The sequence below is a fragment of the Thamnophis sirtalis genome, unplaced genomic scaffold (genome assembly GCF_051295495.1).
Source record: "Thamnophis sirtalis isolate CommonGarterSnake01/CBP01778 unplaced genomic scaffold, rThaSir2_p1.2 scaffold_1, whole genome shotgun sequence".
Taxonomy (NCBI): domain Eukaryota; kingdom Metazoa; phylum Chordata; class Lepidosauria; order Squamata; family Natricidae; genus Thamnophis; species Thamnophis sirtalis.
In genome coordinates, this window is record NW_028261381.1 from 87,842,249 (window position 1) to 87,861,840 (window position 19,592).

Genomic DNA, 19,592 nt, shown 5'->3' on the forward strand with positions numbered 1-19,592 from the left:
ACTTAGGTTGTGTGTGTCAGACTTTAAATAGTTCAAATAACCTAGCTGTCAACTCGCAAAGCATCCCTGACCTGCTTTAATGTGAATTTAATGTTATTTAAATCTTCAATTCCAGAGAAAAATCCGAGTAAGTTTATATATAACTATATCTCAAAACAAATATAGTCACAATCTTTCTGTTTTCTGATGCTTTCTAATGTCTTCATTAAGAGTTTACTTGTCCACAGAGATGACCTTCTTCATCAGTTGACAAATAAATAGATTTTTCAGTGTCTGTCACTGGTATCTTCTGGGACGCACTCCTCAAATTGCTGCTATCACATTACTGTTCCCAGCAAAAATGTTGCAAAGTATTTTTTTTTTTAAATGAACCCACTGTTATCTTCTGGTCATGAAGCACTGCTCTTAGAGACCAAAGACAGCAATTATTCACATGTTAGGGGTTTAAATGTTCCAAGTTTCCCATCATTTTTTCTGTAACTCAAATTTTAAATAATTAAGTATGCAAGCTCAATAGAGCCAGGTTCCTTTTCTTTTTTCTTTTGCTGAAAAGAAAATATCCATGTTCGGGAGACAGCCAGTAGCATGTGCTATTAATATTTTATTTTCTGAATCCAATGTAGTTTGGTCTTTGCTTTGGCATACTGTTAGGATCTTTTGTGGTTGCTATTGATATAACTTTTGGAGCCTAATCTTATCCATATAAACTAACTGAATTCAATGGAACTTATTCTTCTGTAAATATAAAAACATCTACAGTTTTCTTCCTAAGGAAAATATCTCCAGAGCAATGTTAATTTTGAAACTGTCTGCATATGCTAATTTTGTTACAACTATCTTTAGTATATGTAATATACCTCTCTTGGAATAATATTTCAGTTTTATATATTACAGAATTTGATAAAATTTATTGTAACCTTCTTGTGAAAACTCATTAAGGACTCAAGAATTACTCCATCAATTTAAGTTCTAAATTCACCATCATATTTATTTATGAATACTATAATTTTATTTTCCTTCTTTCTTTAGTTCATCAGAGCATCTATGCAAAATGTACTAATGCCAATGTGGTTCTCATAAGATCCTTCAAACTTGTGTTCCTTATGCCTCTTACCTCCATTTAACGTTTACGTAGGAATTTATACAGATTACAACAACCAGTGAATAGCACTTAACACCTGCCATGATTGTTACATTATTGTCATCAGTTGCTATTTCCTTTGCAAGAGCGTATTTATTAAACGAAACTGCTCTCTTTTTGTGTCTTATTGACAAATATGTTTGAGTATCTCAAAACAAAACACTTCACACACATAGAATGTTAAACAGAAACAATGTATTTTAATAAGACAAAGTTCCATTTTTCCATTTCAATTTACAACATAGTTTTCCAGCCTTCTTTGTCTACAATGGGCTTCTCAAGTTTGCGCAAATGTTGCTTATGGGTTTACAAGTTATAAAAGGAACCAAATAAACCAACCAAACAACCTTCATTTGGGAGAGAATATTAGAAGTTAGCCCCATATTGTATGTTTCTTGAGTTATGTCTCTTTAAGATCTCTCTGAGGTGAGACCTTAAACTCTGAATTTGAAAGGTTTCATGAAATTATTTCTTCTGTCGATGAATAAACCCGTGAATGAATATAGCATACGGTATATTTAACCTGATGGGCCTCAACAATTCTAAAAAGAGCCATTCCAATAGTAATAATAATAGTAGTAATAATAGTCATAATAATAATAATAACAAAACAGAGACATCATATTACAAACAAAGTCCCTTGAATCCATAGGTTGGAATGATTAGATTTAACACAAGTAAATTATGAAATTATAAAATATTTTACTGCTTAAAGGCATTTCCAGTACCAATATTTATACCACAGCTGTATATTTACACCACACTTTACAATCACAAAGATGGCTTGTAACATTAAATCCAGAATAAGGTTAGTGAGGATCTGCTATCCTGCTGGACCAATTGTAATTTTCCCTTGAGTAGTCACAATTATAAATATGCATCCCCCCAGAACTAGAAGGCTGCAAACCAACACAAATAGAGCAGAATTTTAGAATTTTTTAATCCATGTTTAGAGGGTTAGGAGAGGGGGGAATGGAAACTTTTCTCCACCGTTCTGAACTTGAGTAGAAGACCAGCAGTGAGCATTTATTCTATCCTCAAGTTAAACAAAGAAAAGAAGCAAGGGAAAACCCACTGCTCCAGTGTAAATATGAAAACTCAGAATTAGAACCCGTATAAAAGTCACCATCAATACAAATTATGTAACTTGCATTTTCAAACTTTTTCTCCTGAAAAAGGGAAGAACTGTGATCATGATTGTGCAGACCACTTAACCGGACTCATGTGGCCAAGCAGAAATCTTAAAATACTGGTGGTGGCAGTAGTAGTAGCAGTAGGCATTTTAAAACTGTGAAGTTGTTATAGATGGTTTATTCTCCTACAAACAACTTACTGAAATTTGCTTAGACTTTGGGAATTTCATGCTAACATTATGAATCCCTTATAGTTCAGATTCACTATAGAAGCATGTAAGAAGCATCAGTGAAGATAAAGCAGTTCTAATCCCTAGGCCAATTTCAGGGTATATTTTACCTATTCAAACAGAATATATGGCTCAATTCTCATTTATTCCCTCAAAATTTCCTAGTAGGATTAGAAATCAAGATGAAATGTGTTATTGTTCCAGATTCTCTTTTCTGAGGTAGTCAAAATGGTTAGAGAATCCCAAATTATTTCTTGTAGTTAGTAATGCCAGTTGAATTGCTGATCTTTATTTTAGTCTGTGTGTTTTTGTTATTTTTGGTGATTTAAAGAAAATACGATGACCTAATCAGATGGAAGTATTCATATATTCTTGCAAGTTCCAGTTATAAATGAAACCATCTACCTTCTTGTAATCATTTATCTGTGTTAGAAGCTCTATGGGATCTAAAGGGATAGGATTCTAGAGTGCAAAAATTCCTCCGAACTTCACAGCTTCATGACTTCTTGAAAGCCCCATGAAGTCCTCTAGTGCTTCTTTATGCCTTTTTTTCTAAAGAAAGAAGCTGAGATCTGCCTTGGAATTACAAATTGATGTACTTACTGTATGTGAAAATGTTTATGCCAACTTTCGAAACATCAACTATGAGTAGGTTAAAATGGAAATATTATCCAAATATCTTCCAACCACCCCATCTCTGTTAACTTCCATATTTATTTAAGCCATACTCAAGCTGCAAAGTTTTTATAGCAAAAAAAATATATTGTTGAAAACTAACACTGATTGAAATTACAATTAAGAGATTATATAACCCTTATTGTCACTTTTTCTGTGTATACATTGACACACATTAAAAATGAAATTCTGATGCCCACTCTATTTTCTCCATTCTGATGTTATCGGCTAAACAACAGAAGTCAATGTATGAATCTATGTGGGATGTGGTGGAAGCAAGAATTGTTTTGCAAAGATCAAAAGGTATGCAGAGCTATAATGAATTAGGTTAGTTGCATTTTCTTTCTTATCTCATGAAATTAATTTCTTTGGCTTACTCTATCTCCTTTTCTATGTTCTGCTTTTTCTGAAAGAGTAAAGTGAGATAACTATGTCAGCATTCAGCATTCAAACAAAAGGCAAATTAAAATATCTCTGGGATTCTCAAAATCAGCCCCTTATTCTTAGGGCATATTAATCTTATTCATTCATTAGTTTTTTATAAACCAACACTGATTTATTCCCAGAAAATAAGAAGCTAGAATATTTTTGCAAACATGGAGTAATGCTGAATTATCTACACAATTCTTTAACATATTTCTTCCTAAGAAAACTGGCAAAACTCAATTCAGGTAGTCCTCATTTAGCGACTCCCTAATTTAACTATCATTCCTAGTTATCACCACTAGTGGTTACCACCACTAAGTGGTGATTTAAAAAAATAACTTTACAACAAATCCTTAAAGCAAAAGAAAATTGAAGTAAGATCATAAGCACAGTCACAGTTTGACTTAGTAACCACTTCACTTAACCACAGAGTTGTCAGTGCCAGTTGCGATAACTAAATGATGACTACCTGTATAATTAAAGATTTTTCAAATGTCCACATATCAATAATAATGTTACCCATCTCAGTTAAATCTGAGGCAAGATTAATACACATTCTGTATTAAATCTAAGCTTTAATTATGGAGATAGAGTCAAATTTATTTAGCGAGTATGCTCACTAAACTCAAATAGTGCACAGTAGTAATAACTTAAGTTTTCTGTTTTCAGTAGATCTAATTGAAATTAGTTCATCATATTGTTCTTTTCTTCCATAAAACTATAGATGTCAGCATTCTATCTTAGTGACAATATCTTACATTCCATCTTTTCCAGAGAGGGCCCCAAAAATCTCAGCTTGTTCTATTGATAATATATAAATATAATCATAGCAATAATGCTTTACTAATGAGTCACACACAGATACCTCTGCATCAAAAATATCCATTTTGAAGTATCACTCTTGAAATTCTAAACTGACCAACATTTAAACATTAAACAAGCATGTAATATGCATTATTCTATCTTGTTTTTAAAAACAAACCAAAACCAAGAAATTATTAGTACATGGTTTCCAAAATATTTGTGATGTTCAAAGAGGAATATTCTGGGTAGAGTCACCCTGTTTTTAGGCAATAAAAATTAGAACTAAGAATAAAGTAGCAAGAATAAAAGGAGGAGCTGAACGAATAAATTATTTCAAAGATAGGATAAAGTAATATATCCCAAAATGTAGGTTAAAATCACTGTGCTAGGAAACTACAGAGGGTGAATAATCTGTAACAATTTTGTGCAATCCTATTACAGATCAGTTCCAGAAATGTTCATCAAAAGAGTATTTTTCAGAAGCTGCCATGACGTGCTATCTGTGGCAGAACACTGCCCAGAAGCATAATAACTAATGAAAAAAATAAGGGAAAAAAGCCTTTAAAGCTAATGAGACCTATGAGTAAAAGAGCACACAAGCATTAAGCATCTCTTGACAACATGCAAACTGTACCGAGTGGCCCCCACGGAGACTATTTACATGCCTAAAGTTAAGTAAAATTCTTCAACGCGCCACTGGATCATAACCTAAGGCAATATAGTGAAACTTCTTTCAAGCCCTTTGTTTGTAAAGATGGAGAGAGAAAGAGATAGAGAGAGACAGAGAGAGGGAGACAGAGAGGGGAGACAGAGAGGGAGACAGAGAGAGAGGGAGGGAGAGGGAGAGGGAGAGGGAGAGGGAGAGGGAGAGGGAGGGAGGGAGGGAGGGAGGGAGGGAGGGAGGGAGGGAGGGAGAGAGAGAGAGAGAGAGAGAGAGAGAGAGAGAGAGAGAGAGAGAGAGAGAGAGAGAGAGAGAGAGAGAGAGAGAGACTTATCCCAATCATTGAACATTACATGTTCCATTGTTTTCCATGAAAGTATACTTCGTATAAATATAATACTATATTATACCAAGTATAATTATATTTAGTATAACTATAAGGCTATACAAGTATATAATGCTTGTATATATAATTATACTCATTGGTTCCATGTAAGCACACCTAAAAGTGTGGCCTAAGCTGCTTTTATTTATGTTGTACTTTTTAGGGCACATCTGTTTAAGAAAAAGCTATTAACTGTTGATGTATTATTACATGCTGATCTTACAAAGACTATTAAATTAGATTTTAAAAAATATATTCCATATGTAGGAAACATTATAGTAGCACTCATTTTTATATTTTCAGATTTTAAAAAACAAAGGGAAACATTTGTTACATCCAGCAATTCATTCAGCCAGTGTCATTTCTCTCAAGATTTTTCCAAATGTTAACAATTAAGAAAAGTCAATTCCTCCTCTTTAATAACAACTTCAAGAAATTTAAAGTAATGGCATGTCTAATCAGTAGGATAAAAATGTATGTTCCATTAGTTAAGCACTTCATAAACTTCATAATACATTGTTGACTATTTTTATTGTGGAAATCAGATTAATGGCTATAGATGCAATTTCATTCCACTGACATTTACTGCTAGTAATACCATCTAAAGAAAAACCAGCAGAAGAGAAGTATTGTTATTTCCTTTGGGAAGGGGGAAGGGCAAATGTTACAATAGCAGATAAAAGACAGGGCAGGGGTGTCCACCTCTGGCAACTTTTAATCTCATGAACTTCAACTCCCAGAATCCCCCAGCCAGCCATGCTAAGGTTGGTATTTGAACACAGCATGTATTAAACCACAAAATGTACAGGATGAAAATCCAAAGAAAAATTGTGGCATCAAGTAATACTGTTTAATCAATAAGCAACTTAGCTGTTCTCCCTACACACTTTTTTCATTCAGATTTTATTTACCTAAATTGGTCATTGAGAGTAGGAACAAGCTTTTATTTTAAAAGCTATTATCTAATTTACAAAGTTTAATTTTCAAGAAACACTTCAGAGAAAATTTTTCCAAAACTTGGGGGATAATAATTTACTGTTTTTTGTCTACCAATGAGACTGAGATAGGGAAAAAAGCAATTTAGTTAAAAAAAGAAGAAGAAAAATAAATCTACATCATGCCTTTTGCACATGATTAAACTGCTAGTTCGCTTACCTTCCTTTCATCATACAGTCAAGTTAAGAATAAATATTTAGTAACAGCACCCTATTAAAAAATCTGCTTCTTCTAAATCTCTTTATTATCCAAATAAGCACATTAAACAAACTAGCAACATAACTATTATTTCTTTGAAAACAATACATTTTTCATTAGCTGAATCATTGACCAATCAGAATAATTTTCCTCTAAAGTCTTAACTCATGAGCTGCAATAATATGAAATATCAGGAACATCAATGAAGTTGGAGATCAACTTTACAATGTAAAACAAGATATATTCCCAACTCATTCAAACACAGGCATATACAAACATTTAGGATGTATAAATCCAAAGTATTTGATAGACTGCAGTCTTTTGCTCCGTTTTAAACAAAGAATTATTGTTGGTTCATAATTCTACTGAATCAAATAAATGTCTTGAGGTACAAGTCAATGGTAGAATACAACCACTAATCTTCTCACCCTCTCAAAGTCTTCTGCAAATAATAATATAATTACTTTTCCTTTGCATGTTTCAGAATCAGTCATTACTATATTCAGTTAAAGGGTCTCAGGCAGTATGAAAAGATGTCTGAAATCCTGGAGAGCTAATCATACCTGGAGACAGATGAACTGATTTAACTCAGCATGAGGAAGTTTCATGTGTTACCGTAATATCATCTGGTGAAGCTCCTTGTGGCAAATATGGCTGCATGTATAATCATATTCAGCTTATTAATGACAAATGGAGTTAATCTGAATAGATTTGCCATATTGGAAACCTCGATTACCAACTCGAATACCATTACCAAATTCACTTTTAAACACTTTGCAAGGACCTAGAGCTTGGAAGCTGTAGACATCATGAAACAGCCACATGACATTTACCATCAGTTCAGATTGGCTTCAATACACTATGCCAAAAACAGTAATTTCCCCTAGTTTTTTCTAAAAAGTGCCTGGCTTTTGAATCTACACACATGCATTCAGCTCAAAAGTAATCACTGCAAAGAAAAGAAAAAAGACTATGTTACATGGCCATCTGTTTTCTGTCCTATAACACAGTAGCAGTTCCAAGGTCCTGTCTTAGAAAGATGCTAATTACAGGTGCTTCAAATAGAGAGAGATCATATCCTTTCTCTCCATGCCTCTCCTACGTGTTAGAAATATACTTCGTGTGATAAATGAAGGTATGTGTGGGGATCCTTTTATCAATCCTCCTCCTCAAGCCTTCAAGAGAACCATTAACACAGTTTTAAACAAGGGTATTTGTTAGATCTCATACACTTGTCTCTATGCCATACAGACTTAGATGTGGTCTCTGTTTGTACCGCATGCGTTTTTCACCTGAGTAATTCAAAGCTGATTGATCCAATGGAGCCACAGTTACTGGGGCTTTTGATACTGGGACAAAAGGGACATGATCATGTGGCTGTATCTGTTCAGTCCCACTGGACTCTGATACTCTTGTCTTGCTGCCAATATCAGAAGTTGACCTGTACAATACATATTGGAAACATTAGTCAATGTCAAATATACCTTGGTCAAAGTCTAGAACCCATTTATTCTGGAGCTGCACATTTAAGTACTTTTATGTACATTATCAAAAAGCAGAACCACTTCATCTAGAGCAGCAGGATTTCTTTAAAAGTTTGTGATGGAAGATAGAGAAAATATTATCATTTTGACATTTCTCAGTAATAGCTAATCATATCAGCTTTGCTGACCACTGCTTCAAACTAAGTTTGCTTTAGGTAATAATTTATATGCCTTTTATCCTGTCCTGCATTTTGATATGGTAATGTAAACACCAGAAAACACTTATATAGATGTAAACAATTCTAATTATAACATTTAAAAACATGAATGTTAATAATGACATACCTTTTGTTAGATATATTTGCTAGATGCATGCTAAACATCCTCTTATTTTCATTATATCTGACAATGAATTATGAGGCTGGCTGCCAGTGCTCATTGATAGTTTTGAATAACTATGATGATATCACTGACAGTCAATGAGGATAGCTCAGCTGCTTATGTATTCTTATGCCAATGCACTGTGAAAATATATCATTTGTACTATGTGGTGGCTTTGTAGTATATTCCAAAGTGGGTTTTTCTAAAAAAGCAGTTTGTCAGACCAAGTAATTTTGTAAGACTGAACCACACAACAACAATCAGCCACACATGCATGAAGTGCATTATTAAATTAATTTGATCTGAGAATATAAAATTTAAAAGGCAATATCCACAATAAAAATGAGCAGAGAATTGTGCACTAAATATTTAAAGTATGTTAACAGTATGTTAAAACCTGTCTACATTTGTTATGATTACCCAATTTACATAAATAATATTATAGTAAAATGTTCTAAATTTTTCTTGATTGCCACCCCCCCTCCCTCAAAAATATTAAATTATCCACTGATCTTGTGCTGCCAGTATTTGGTTATTTCAGGAAAAAAATGGGGTGTTCTATTAATTATTCAATTTTTTAATAGCACGGTCAGCCAGAGATTATACCTTTGTAATCAAGGATTTAAAATCATGGTTGAGACAATACTAGAGAATAGATTTTGCATATTTTTACATATCTAAAAAGTTTGTATCCAAACATAGATATATAGTTTTAAAATATTTAATCATAACATTATACATGAAATTATTCCATTTGATTGAATTTCAAAAGTATAAGTATACAGCACGTTAAATATAAGAAGCTAGCTTCACAGTAGTATAATTGAGCTTCAGCATTAATAACTAAGAAAATTTGAAATTTCTGCAGTACCTCCTAAGAGAAGTTATAGCAACAGGTCCTGTTCTGGGAGGCACAGGAGGAGGTGGAGAACCCATCACCATTTCAGGGAGTGGAGAAAACCTGTATGCCTGGGAAGAAATCAGAAACGTTTCCTCAAAAAAAATATTCCATTATTAAAATAACACTAGATTGTTTCTCTGCATTACAGAAGAAGTGTGTTTGATGGAATCCCAGAATAGATTCTATTCAAAGGTAGCGATCTCAAAAGCTTAATAATTAAAAAAAAGTCTCTAAATAATTAAAAAGTAAGCCTTTCAATGTGTTCAAAAGTTCTCATTAATTTTGTAAAATATTATACATATAATTTTACCAAGAGTGAATCTTTTTTCAAGATAAGAATATTTAACATATATAAAAATTAGTTATAATTCAATTTGGGAATCCCCCATTTTCATTCTCCTCATTTGTCAAAAGTTAAATCTCAAATTAAGTTTCTTTGGGAAAACCCATGAAACATTACGAGTAAGTTATATTTGTTTTAAATTGCTCATAGCAACTCAGATTAAATAAGTATGAATTCCTCTTTTGCACTTCTGTTTTTCTTACATCAAATTTTATACCATAAATATTCTTAATATTTATTCCTATTACCCTTTTTTGGTGAACAGCTTTTTGTACAAGTTGCTCTAATTAAAGAAACAAGAGATCACAATAAGCATTTATTTTTCCATTGCTTGCAAGCATACGCTGATATGAGAATAAATTGTGGTATGGATGTCGGTTGAACTGATTTCAATACACATGTCCAGTAAGCAAGTTTTAAATCATGTTGCCTAATAACTGGAAGCTGAAAATAACACATGAATACATTAAATCAGTGATAAGTAGAAGGAAACAATATTGATATCTCATTGAGTAATTTTAAGTCATCTGACAGATTGTTGATTCTCATATATTTAACAAACCCAATAAAATGAAGCAACATCAACCATGCTGCTTTTATATTGCTGAAAAATAATAAACTATTATGGTAACTAGGACTGATTTGGTTTGGACAGACTGAAAGTTCCATTTAGTTGCATACGATGGCCTTGAAATTATGTAATTCTACATACATATTTGTGCCATATTTTATCATAGGTCTATTTATAAAACCGCTTTATCTATTAGGATATGAACAATAAGTTTTTTTCTTCAATCGTCTGGCAAAATTTTGTTCATTTTACAATTTCACAACCTAGTTTTAAACAGACACACTGAAGTGTTTCTCATTCTTCCTTTGTCAGAGAAGGAAAAGATCTAGTTTAAAATTGCATATCTATGACTTGGTTGATAATCATTCAGGATTAATGAGCCGTAGAATTTATGCCATACAGCATACTTAAAAGAGTTTCACACATACAAAATCACAAAGAAAACACTAATTTGTAATATTCTTGTCTCTTTTTTAAAAAAAAAAAAATCTAATCATCTGCATCCCATCCCACACATGTGAACAAATGACTTTTATTTTATCATTATCATAAGGGAAATTAATGGCATAAATAATGACCTCTTTTTGTTTTTTGAGTGAAGGAGAAAGCCAGTAACTGTTTCAAATACATAATTAAAATATTTTATGATTCTACTCATTCTGAACATAATTAAACATGTAATAGAACATGTATCTCATTTGAATGCAAAGCACACTGCAGGCATAAATTTTACCTGTCTTATCTTCATAGAGTTGATTTAACATGAAAGTTTTTTTTGTCACTGGGCTCTTTTCTGGTAGTATATATTCATGAACACACTCCATGCCACTAGTAATACTACATAGGGTTTTTGTGAATGAGTCTGTCAGTCTATCCCTCTTGCTCCCTCTAACTCAAGATAGAGCTGTGGTGGCACAGTGGTTAAAATGCAGCAATATAAGCTTCTTTTGCTGACTGTGGGCTACCAGCCGTTTGGCAGTTCAAATTTCACCAGGTTGAGTCAGCTTTCTATCCATCTAAGGTCAGTAAAATGAGGACCCAGAATGTTGGCGGCAATATGCTGACTTTGTAAACCATTTAGAGATGGCTGTAGAGCACTGTGAAGAGGTATATAAGTGCTATTGCTGTTACTGATACTCTAGCCTCAGTTAGAGGAACCAGAACAATGAAAGGAAGCATGTAACTTCCAATATTGTCTATACCTTGAAAAATACTGTTTACTTTTACTGCATTTATGCTATTACCTCATACCAGGTTAATTGTCTAGTTTGATAATTCATCTTGCACGAATATGTAACTCCAAGATCACACACATAACCTTACACGAAAAATACAATGTGATTTTAAAGACAAGGTTTTTAAAAGGCATGTAAAACACTGTATGACATATACAAAGGTTCTGCAGTGAAATGGATACATATTCAACCAACACAAATGGATTTTCCTTGAAAACATATGAACCAAGCCCACAATAGCTCTTTATGTATCATATGTAACTGATCACTTACAGGTCGTGGTAAACTGTACTGATACACTTCTGGTCTATATGTTGGCACCCACTGTATTCCACCTCTAGGCCGAGACATGGTACCAGGAGCACTGGTCACAACTTCAGAATATGGCAAATTCTGTCCAGAATTGTAAGTGTCTTGTTGCCTGTTCTGTCCTCCATGACCTGCTGAAGCCAAACTAAAGGCTTCCTCTAGTAACATGTGCATCTGTTGCCTAACTTCATCAATAGATGGCTGAGAACTCAGAGTTGAAGTCTCTGAATGACCTTTTGCTTGATGGGCTCTGGTATAATTTCGAGATTCATTGACACGGTCAATATTTGTTTCTTCTATCATTTCAGGCTCAGTCTGTTGGATAAAATATAAGTGTTTAATGGAGATTGTTGCAATCATTTTTTATGATGGCGTTCATACATGTGTACAATGAGCAGATATGTTCACTCATCTTCTTAAAACCCTTTTATGAGCTCTGTTATTTAAAAGATAGCAGAAAAAAGCTACATCCTGTGTTAGAAAAACACTAGGACAGCATCCCAAGGAAGCAAGGAAATCAACAAGTACAAGAGATCCCAAGCTTGTTTTCATTCTTCCTATTCAATTCTTAATTGCCCTCCCCACTCATTATAATCATTTAATTAGAGAAGTGATAGAGATGGTGTTGGATCAGGTGCATATTTCCATTCAAACATAGAACTTACACTGGCAACAAACCTTTGTTAAGTCACTTTTACATTTTTATAAATGCCACAGTCATTGTTATTCACTATTTGCTTTAAAGAAGAAAATACTTAAGAGAAATTATAATCAGGCAAAGATGAATATAGACCAGTGGTAATCAACCTGGTCCCTACCACCCACTAGTGGGCGTTCCAGCTTTCATGGTGGGTGGTAGGGTTTTGCTGTAACTCTGCTTTATAAATTTTATAAAGTAAAGTTACTTCCCTACTTTATAAATCTCCATTACTGTGGAACCGGTGGGCGGTTAGAAAATTTTACTATTAACAGAGATACAAAAGTGGGCGGTAGGTATAAAAAGGTTGACTACCCCGATATAGACTGTTATTAACTATTTTATATTAATAACTAAGAATGTTTTGTATTGAAAGAAAAAGAGAACAGCTATCTAGCTTTGATTTCAATGAATTTCTAGCTGCTTAAGAAATCTATATCCTATAAAAATTACAAATGTTACAAGTATCTGATAATAATACCTATTTTATGTCTTAATATTCTCTACATCGAGTCACAAGAACTGTCAATGAATTCATAGTTATGAATAGACTTAGATATTTAAAAAGTTTGTATTTTTTCAGCTTTCAGCTAAAATTAGCTTTCTCTTAAACTACCAACACAAATTGTATTTCATTGTATACATGTTTATATTCCATTTTTCTCTTTAAAAGGAAAGTTAAAATCAACTAACATTAACATACAAACATCAATAAAGCAAAGCTGAATAAAATACATAACTAAAAATCTGATATTCTTATCTAATAACTAGACAAATGTTCCTGGAGGGTGTCATCATCTTGAAACCAGTTGGAACTTAATGTTTCATTCAAATTTCTTGGCAGTAACACAGAAGTGGTTTGCCTTTGCCTTCTTGTAGATTTAATTCTTGTAATTCTCTCCTAGGTGTATTGATTTCCTACATACTTGCACAAACCCTCTTGCATCCATTCTCACTAGATTATTTAGTTTCACTTTTGCCTTTGTATTTTACAAGCAAGGTGTATACACTTAAGTGTATAACAGGAGTTCCTGCTCTTGCCCACATTACTTCCTAAATCACTAAAGATAATGAGGCTTCCCACCAGATCAAAGTAGTAATTCTAAAAGAGTTAAAAATTAAACCATACTTGTTAAAGGACAATAGGTGACATTGACTACTATGTAGGATCCTCTTTGCGGGCATAAATAAATAAGATGCCTCAAAAGCCCACATAGGCAAAGAAAAGAGGTTGCTTCCATGTTGTTGCTGGTGGAAGACATATTTATTTGATTTGTGTTAAACTGATCAAACCGCATCAAGTACTTAATTGATTTGTACTTGTAATGATTTTTTAATAATTGGTTGGGACCAATAAGTTATGGATTTGTGTCCTTCCAGTGATTAAGATGATTTGATAGTCACTATTTCTGAATTAGTTCTGTACCACAATCACTATATCCTATCCTATAGTAAAAAGAAAATAGAGAGATATAGAAGGATGAAATAAACATAACAGAAATGAAGCATGGTACAAACCAGTGTCCATAATATTTAAATTTGCTTTTATAATAATAATGTAACAAAAATACAGAATGACCCAATTGCAAAGGAAACATGCACAAGGGAATACTGCAGTCAGGGAAATTCTATGTATGAATAACTACAGCAAATCCAGCTTTATCTCATACCATAGATTGTTCCTTTACGTTGCTGCTGCAATGAAGCACAATGAAGCATAGCACACTATAAACCTAAATGCATTTCATATTATGATTTATGTACTGTGACACATAATGTGAAAACACAGACAATCCTTTCATAGTTGATGTCTCAGTTTTCTGAATCCTGACAAGTATAGCAAAGAATCACTATACTTCAACAGGCAGCAAGATTATTTATTATCTCATAAGCACTGCTATTTTTATTTTTATTTTCAGTATTTGGGTTCTAGAAATCAGAGAAATATGATGAATGTACACAATATAAAAGGCAAAAACCAAATATAAATCAGCCCACATTGAAGAAACTGGCTGGTGAAAACTGGTAACTAAATAGATCAATGGTTTGATTTCTTGGCATAGTTCCAAATACACCTGTGATCTGATTATGACATAATTCCAAATCACCTTAGAAACTGGAGGGAGAGAGAGAGAAAACCCTAAGTTTCCTTCTATAGTAAACAAAATGCTTAATTACTTTTATCTCCATTAGATCATTCTACCCGTGCTTATACTACAATAACATTTGATTTACTGGATCTTAATGAATGGTCCTTGCATGAAATGGACCATGCATTTGATGGAGCAAATTTCCCTGATAATTTACATCATTTGCATAATATCAATCATATCTACTGTGCCAATTTATGGCTTTTACGTAATGATATATTGCTCAGCTGTAATATTTTGCATTATTTTAATAATAATATTATCCTGAAAACATAAATCACTGTGATGATATGCTTCCTTGTTTAATAAACAGTATTCCAATTAATCCATTAAAATGGAATTTCATTGTATATTTAAACACAAAAGGCAATGCAAAGAAAGAAGGAGAAATTTTACTATTGCAGAGGACTATGTCAATTTTGAATACTATAGCTCATAGGGCTTTACATTTGGTCTCATTGATAAAATATATCTTTAATAGTTTCATACCAGCTTACTTATCAGAGTTTGTGACAAAAGACATTAAATACTGTAATATAGTAAGAATTCTGATGTTTAAGAACTAGCTCCCATTTTCTCTTGTCTTTCCCTTAAACTTCTCCATGATTTTGATCAGTGTTTCTTAACCTTGTTTTCTCTCAAGACCCTTCCAACTTTTAAAAATTATAGAATATGGGAAATGAGTTTGTTTGCATGGGTTATATTTATCAACGTTTTCATTATTAAAAAGTAAACATGATGCATTCATTGCACCTATTATGTCTCATGACTGTTTGATGAAATTTTAATATTGTATTATTTTTCAACATATTGATTTAACGGACACTAAGATTCCAGTGTTCAAGAAATACTGATTCAAACAATCATCTAAAGAAGAAGGCTAGGAAGAGCATGACTCCTTTGAGCTTTGGTGCTGGAGAAGCCCTCTGAGAATACTATGAATAGGCAAGAAAATAAATCAATGGATTATCAAACAAATTAATTTGGAATTTTCATTCAAGGCACAAATGACGAAATTCAAATATCCTCCTTTGGACATATTATGCTGTCTAGAAAATGCTGCAATGCTGGGAAAGTGGAAGGGAAAAAAAGAAGAGTATGACGAGCAGCAAGGTGGATGAACTCAATTAAAGTGACTATGAGTGCTCCATTAGAAGACTTTGTCTGAAAAACCAGGTTAAGATTTGATCATCATGGAGAAAATCTATTCAGATGGTCACTACAAGTCAAAAACAACTTGATGCTACATAATAAATAAATCAAAATCTCCTAACTATCAAATAGCTAGGAATATAACTGAAAGAATTTTCGTCACACATTCAATGAAGAAGTACCCATTCAAAGAAGAACCTTAGACTGTTTACTGTCGACCTCACCCCATTCCTAAGAAGTCTTTAAGGCGGTGAAATTCAGCAGGTTCTGACAGGTTCTGGAGAACCGGTAGCGGAAATTTTGAGTAGTTTGGAGAACTGGAAAATACCACCTCTGGCCCCAGAGCCGGGTGGGAATGGAGATTTTGCAATATCCTCCCCCCAGGAGTGGGGAGGAAATTGAGATTTTGCAGTGTCCTTCCCCTTCCATGGGGTGGGAATAGAGATTTTGCAGTATCCTTCCCCTGCCACGCCCACAGAACCACCAGTAAAAAAAATTGAATTTCACCACTGCTTTAAGGGGTGTGCGTAAGCGCAACAGCATGCCTACTGTCCCTGTCCTAATATTCCCTTGCGCTCGTATTCATTTCATGTATTCATAATCATGTCTATACTTATATCTGTTATCTAATTAATACTTGACAAAATAAATAAATAAATAAATAAAGTAAATAAAGTAAAACATAGTGCAACTTAAGTTGGTATCAAGAAACTTGGACATAAATTATTTATATAAGAAAGTATAGTCACATCCATTTAGTCTGTATATCTATTATAAGAAAGAACAAGTATCTGGGGCACTGAACTACCATTATGTAAGAACCTGAAATTTAGTCTATAACTCTGTAATGCATCTTGTCTAACATCAGGCCCTGTGTTGCTCTAGGATTCCAATGCCTTGGCCAGAATGACTACCTGTATTAGAATGGAAAACTTTTAATCCAGCCAAATCAAATAGGAGAAAGGATCACACTGATACATTAAATAACCACAGTTCACAAAGGAAGAGTCTGGAGAAAATTAGGTTATTACTAGAAAATATGAAGACTGTGATACTATGTGTGTAGTACAAAAACATGAATAAATAAATGCATTATATTGCATCATTTTTTCAGCAATACTTTTTTTATTGGGATAAATGCAAAGTTGATATTCTTAAACTGTTTAAAATGTTTGTTTGCATATAAATAGGTTTCCAAAAATGCAAAAGGTTTTTCTCAGTTTTAGTCAGTAAATTTTTCCTTTTCTAAACATTTGTTTTCCTTAAATTTTGATTTATAAGTATATAACAATGAAAACTGGATTATTTCTGTTTAAAATCTATAGGTTTTTCTTCTAGATTTGCAGAAAATGGATTTTTAATCATATTTAACTGAGCATATTCTTCGGTCAAAGCAAATGTTTCATGAAATTCCTCAATCAGAAGGCTAAAATGTTCTCCTTAGTTTTTTCCTAACTCAGTGCACCTGATAAGGACTATGCTGAATATAAATAAGAAACTGATCCAGTTCTGCTTTTTTGAGTTGTCCCTTCAAAATATATAATTTCATTTTAATGCTTTTATTGAATTATACATATTAAAGATTAGTTGATCTTTTCCTTGAATCTGGGAAGATTCTGATTATTCAGATTCAGAGTTGTGACATTGCAAAATAAAAAGATATTACAGTTCCACTCTTAATTTACGAGCTGTTTAATTTTTCTAATTCATTTTCAAGAAACTTTATTACTTCACCTTTTATATTAACAAAATGCTGCACACAAATATTGCTTTCTTTTCTCGGCAAAAAATTGGGCACAGCTATTGGTATACAGTACACTGCTTTAAAAAGCTGCCTACTGTAAAACATTTTCCATCAACAGTTATTTCTCTTGCAATTTTAAAGATCATTTCAATAACAATCCCATTTTCAGTGTTTATATTCTTGAAAATCTGTTTTTCACTAGAGAGATCCCCTCCCCCCCACCCTAGTAAACTGGCAGTTTTGATTTTTTTTCTCATTATAGTTTAATTTAGCAAGGGCATGATGTTTTATCCCACAATTTCATCAGGGATTATATTTGGGGGGGATATTTCACAATACACAACACACACTGTAAGGTTCGCTTCCAAATAAATAGTATACTTAGCATTTCTTCAGCTTTCAAAAAATGCTGGCTGGCTGCACAAGGTTACTTGGCAGGTCACATGCAGACCTCAGTCCATATGTCATGCAAACCTGTTATTATCCAATTCATTTTAAGTCACCGCACTGTAGGAGGCTGTCTAAAGTTTTAGCAACTTAATCAAAAGAAACTAGGTAAGCAAACGGAGATTCTTAGGAAGTAGCTTTTTAGGTGTACTACAAATATCTCAATATGTTCTTGCTAGGACTTTTGTGGTAGGCTGCTGCTACAAAATAATTAATAATTTTAATAATTAATATTTGGCATCACCTGGCATGACAAAGTTCCAAACAGCACAGATCTTGGAACGTGCTGAAATTTCTAGCATGTATACACTATTGAAACAGCAACGTCGACGCTGGCTTGGGCATGTTGTGAGAATGGCTGATAGTCGGATTCCGAAAGATCTCCTGTATGGAGAATTAGTGCAGGGAAAGCGCCCCAGAGGGAGACCAGAGCTGCAATATAAGGATATCTGCAAGAGGGATCTAAAGGCCTTGGGAATGGACATTAACAGATGGAAAACCTTGACCTCTGATTGTTGGAGGCTAAAGACGCAGCATGGCCTTCTCCAATTCGAAGAGACACTTGTTCAGCAGGCTGAGGCAAAGAGGCAGTCCCGGAACCAGCGAAATCTGGGGGCTGGGCAGAATGTATCTGCCCTCAGTGTGGAAGGGATTGACATTCCCGAACTAGACTTTTAAGCCACACTAGATGCTACATTAGAACCTCTTTCCAGAGCACGATACCATAGTCTTTTGAGACTGAAGGATGCCAATGTGAATGTAAATTAAGCATCTCAACAGAAAGTATAAGTAATAATTCACAACTGTGCTGAAACATACAAATGACGGTCCGTTTAAAATTTTTTGGGAGAAAATACATAAATCTTCTAAATCCATAAAAATGAACATATAACATTCAATCTGATTTCAGGAGCAGATTTTATAAACCTTTTGCAAAATATTGATTCCCATTGCAGACTCAAAGCTGCAAACATTTAAATATATCATTTTGTTAAGATAAACTTTATAATTACTGTAATCCTTCTAAAGCAATTTATTAACATTGCAATATGCGCAACAAATGCAGTTTCCATACACTTACATCATATCCACTATTGCGGATACCACGTCTCTGTCTTTCACGTGTAACTAGAAGATCCATTTCAGTTTCTCCTGGACTAGGACTGTTCAAAGATTGTCTGCTTCGGTAAACTGAGGTCTTTGTTTGCTGCCTATAAAAAAAGGAAATATTTACATGTGAATAAAACAGGACAAAACATTAATAAATTGCTTTGATATTTAGCCTATATTGATTTATGAACAATTATTAGTGACATAATTGATATCTATATGTATCAATTCAAAATCTACAGCATCAACTAAGCACTCTTTGGCTCAAAATATGCATTGTTTGTGATGGTAGAAACCTAGGTGTAAACTAGATATTGCCTTGTGAATATATCTACATTCATAGAAGGTAATAATGATAATAACCTGACAATCTTTAAATTAAATTAGCTGGTCATTCAGATAAGTGACAACTTAATCCA

At 33.4% G+C, this 19,592-nt stretch overlaps 1 protein-coding gene across 2 annotated transcripts in view; it reads right to left on the reverse strand.

Annotated features, from left to right (window-relative positions):
* KIAA1549L (KIAA1549 like) overlaps positions 1-19,592 on the reverse strand; it is a 178,634-nt gene that overhangs the window by 8,927 nt on the left and 150,115 nt on the right. Inside the window, exons 16-19 of one of the 2 annotated variants that reach the window (XM_087718436.1) lie at positions 19,145-19,274; positions 11,838-12,188; positions 9,386-9,483; positions 7,942-8,090 (exon numbers count right to left, since the gene is read on the reverse strand). In XM_087718436.1, the coding sequence (XP_087574562.1) occupies positions 7,942-8,090; positions 9,386-9,483; positions 11,838-12,188; positions 19,145-19,274 (728 nt within the window). The remainder of the gene's footprint in view (positions 1-7,941; positions 8,091-9,385; positions 9,484-11,837; positions 12,189-19,144; positions 19,275-19,592) is intronic. The other variant, XM_087718445.1, reaches the window with a different exon arrangement.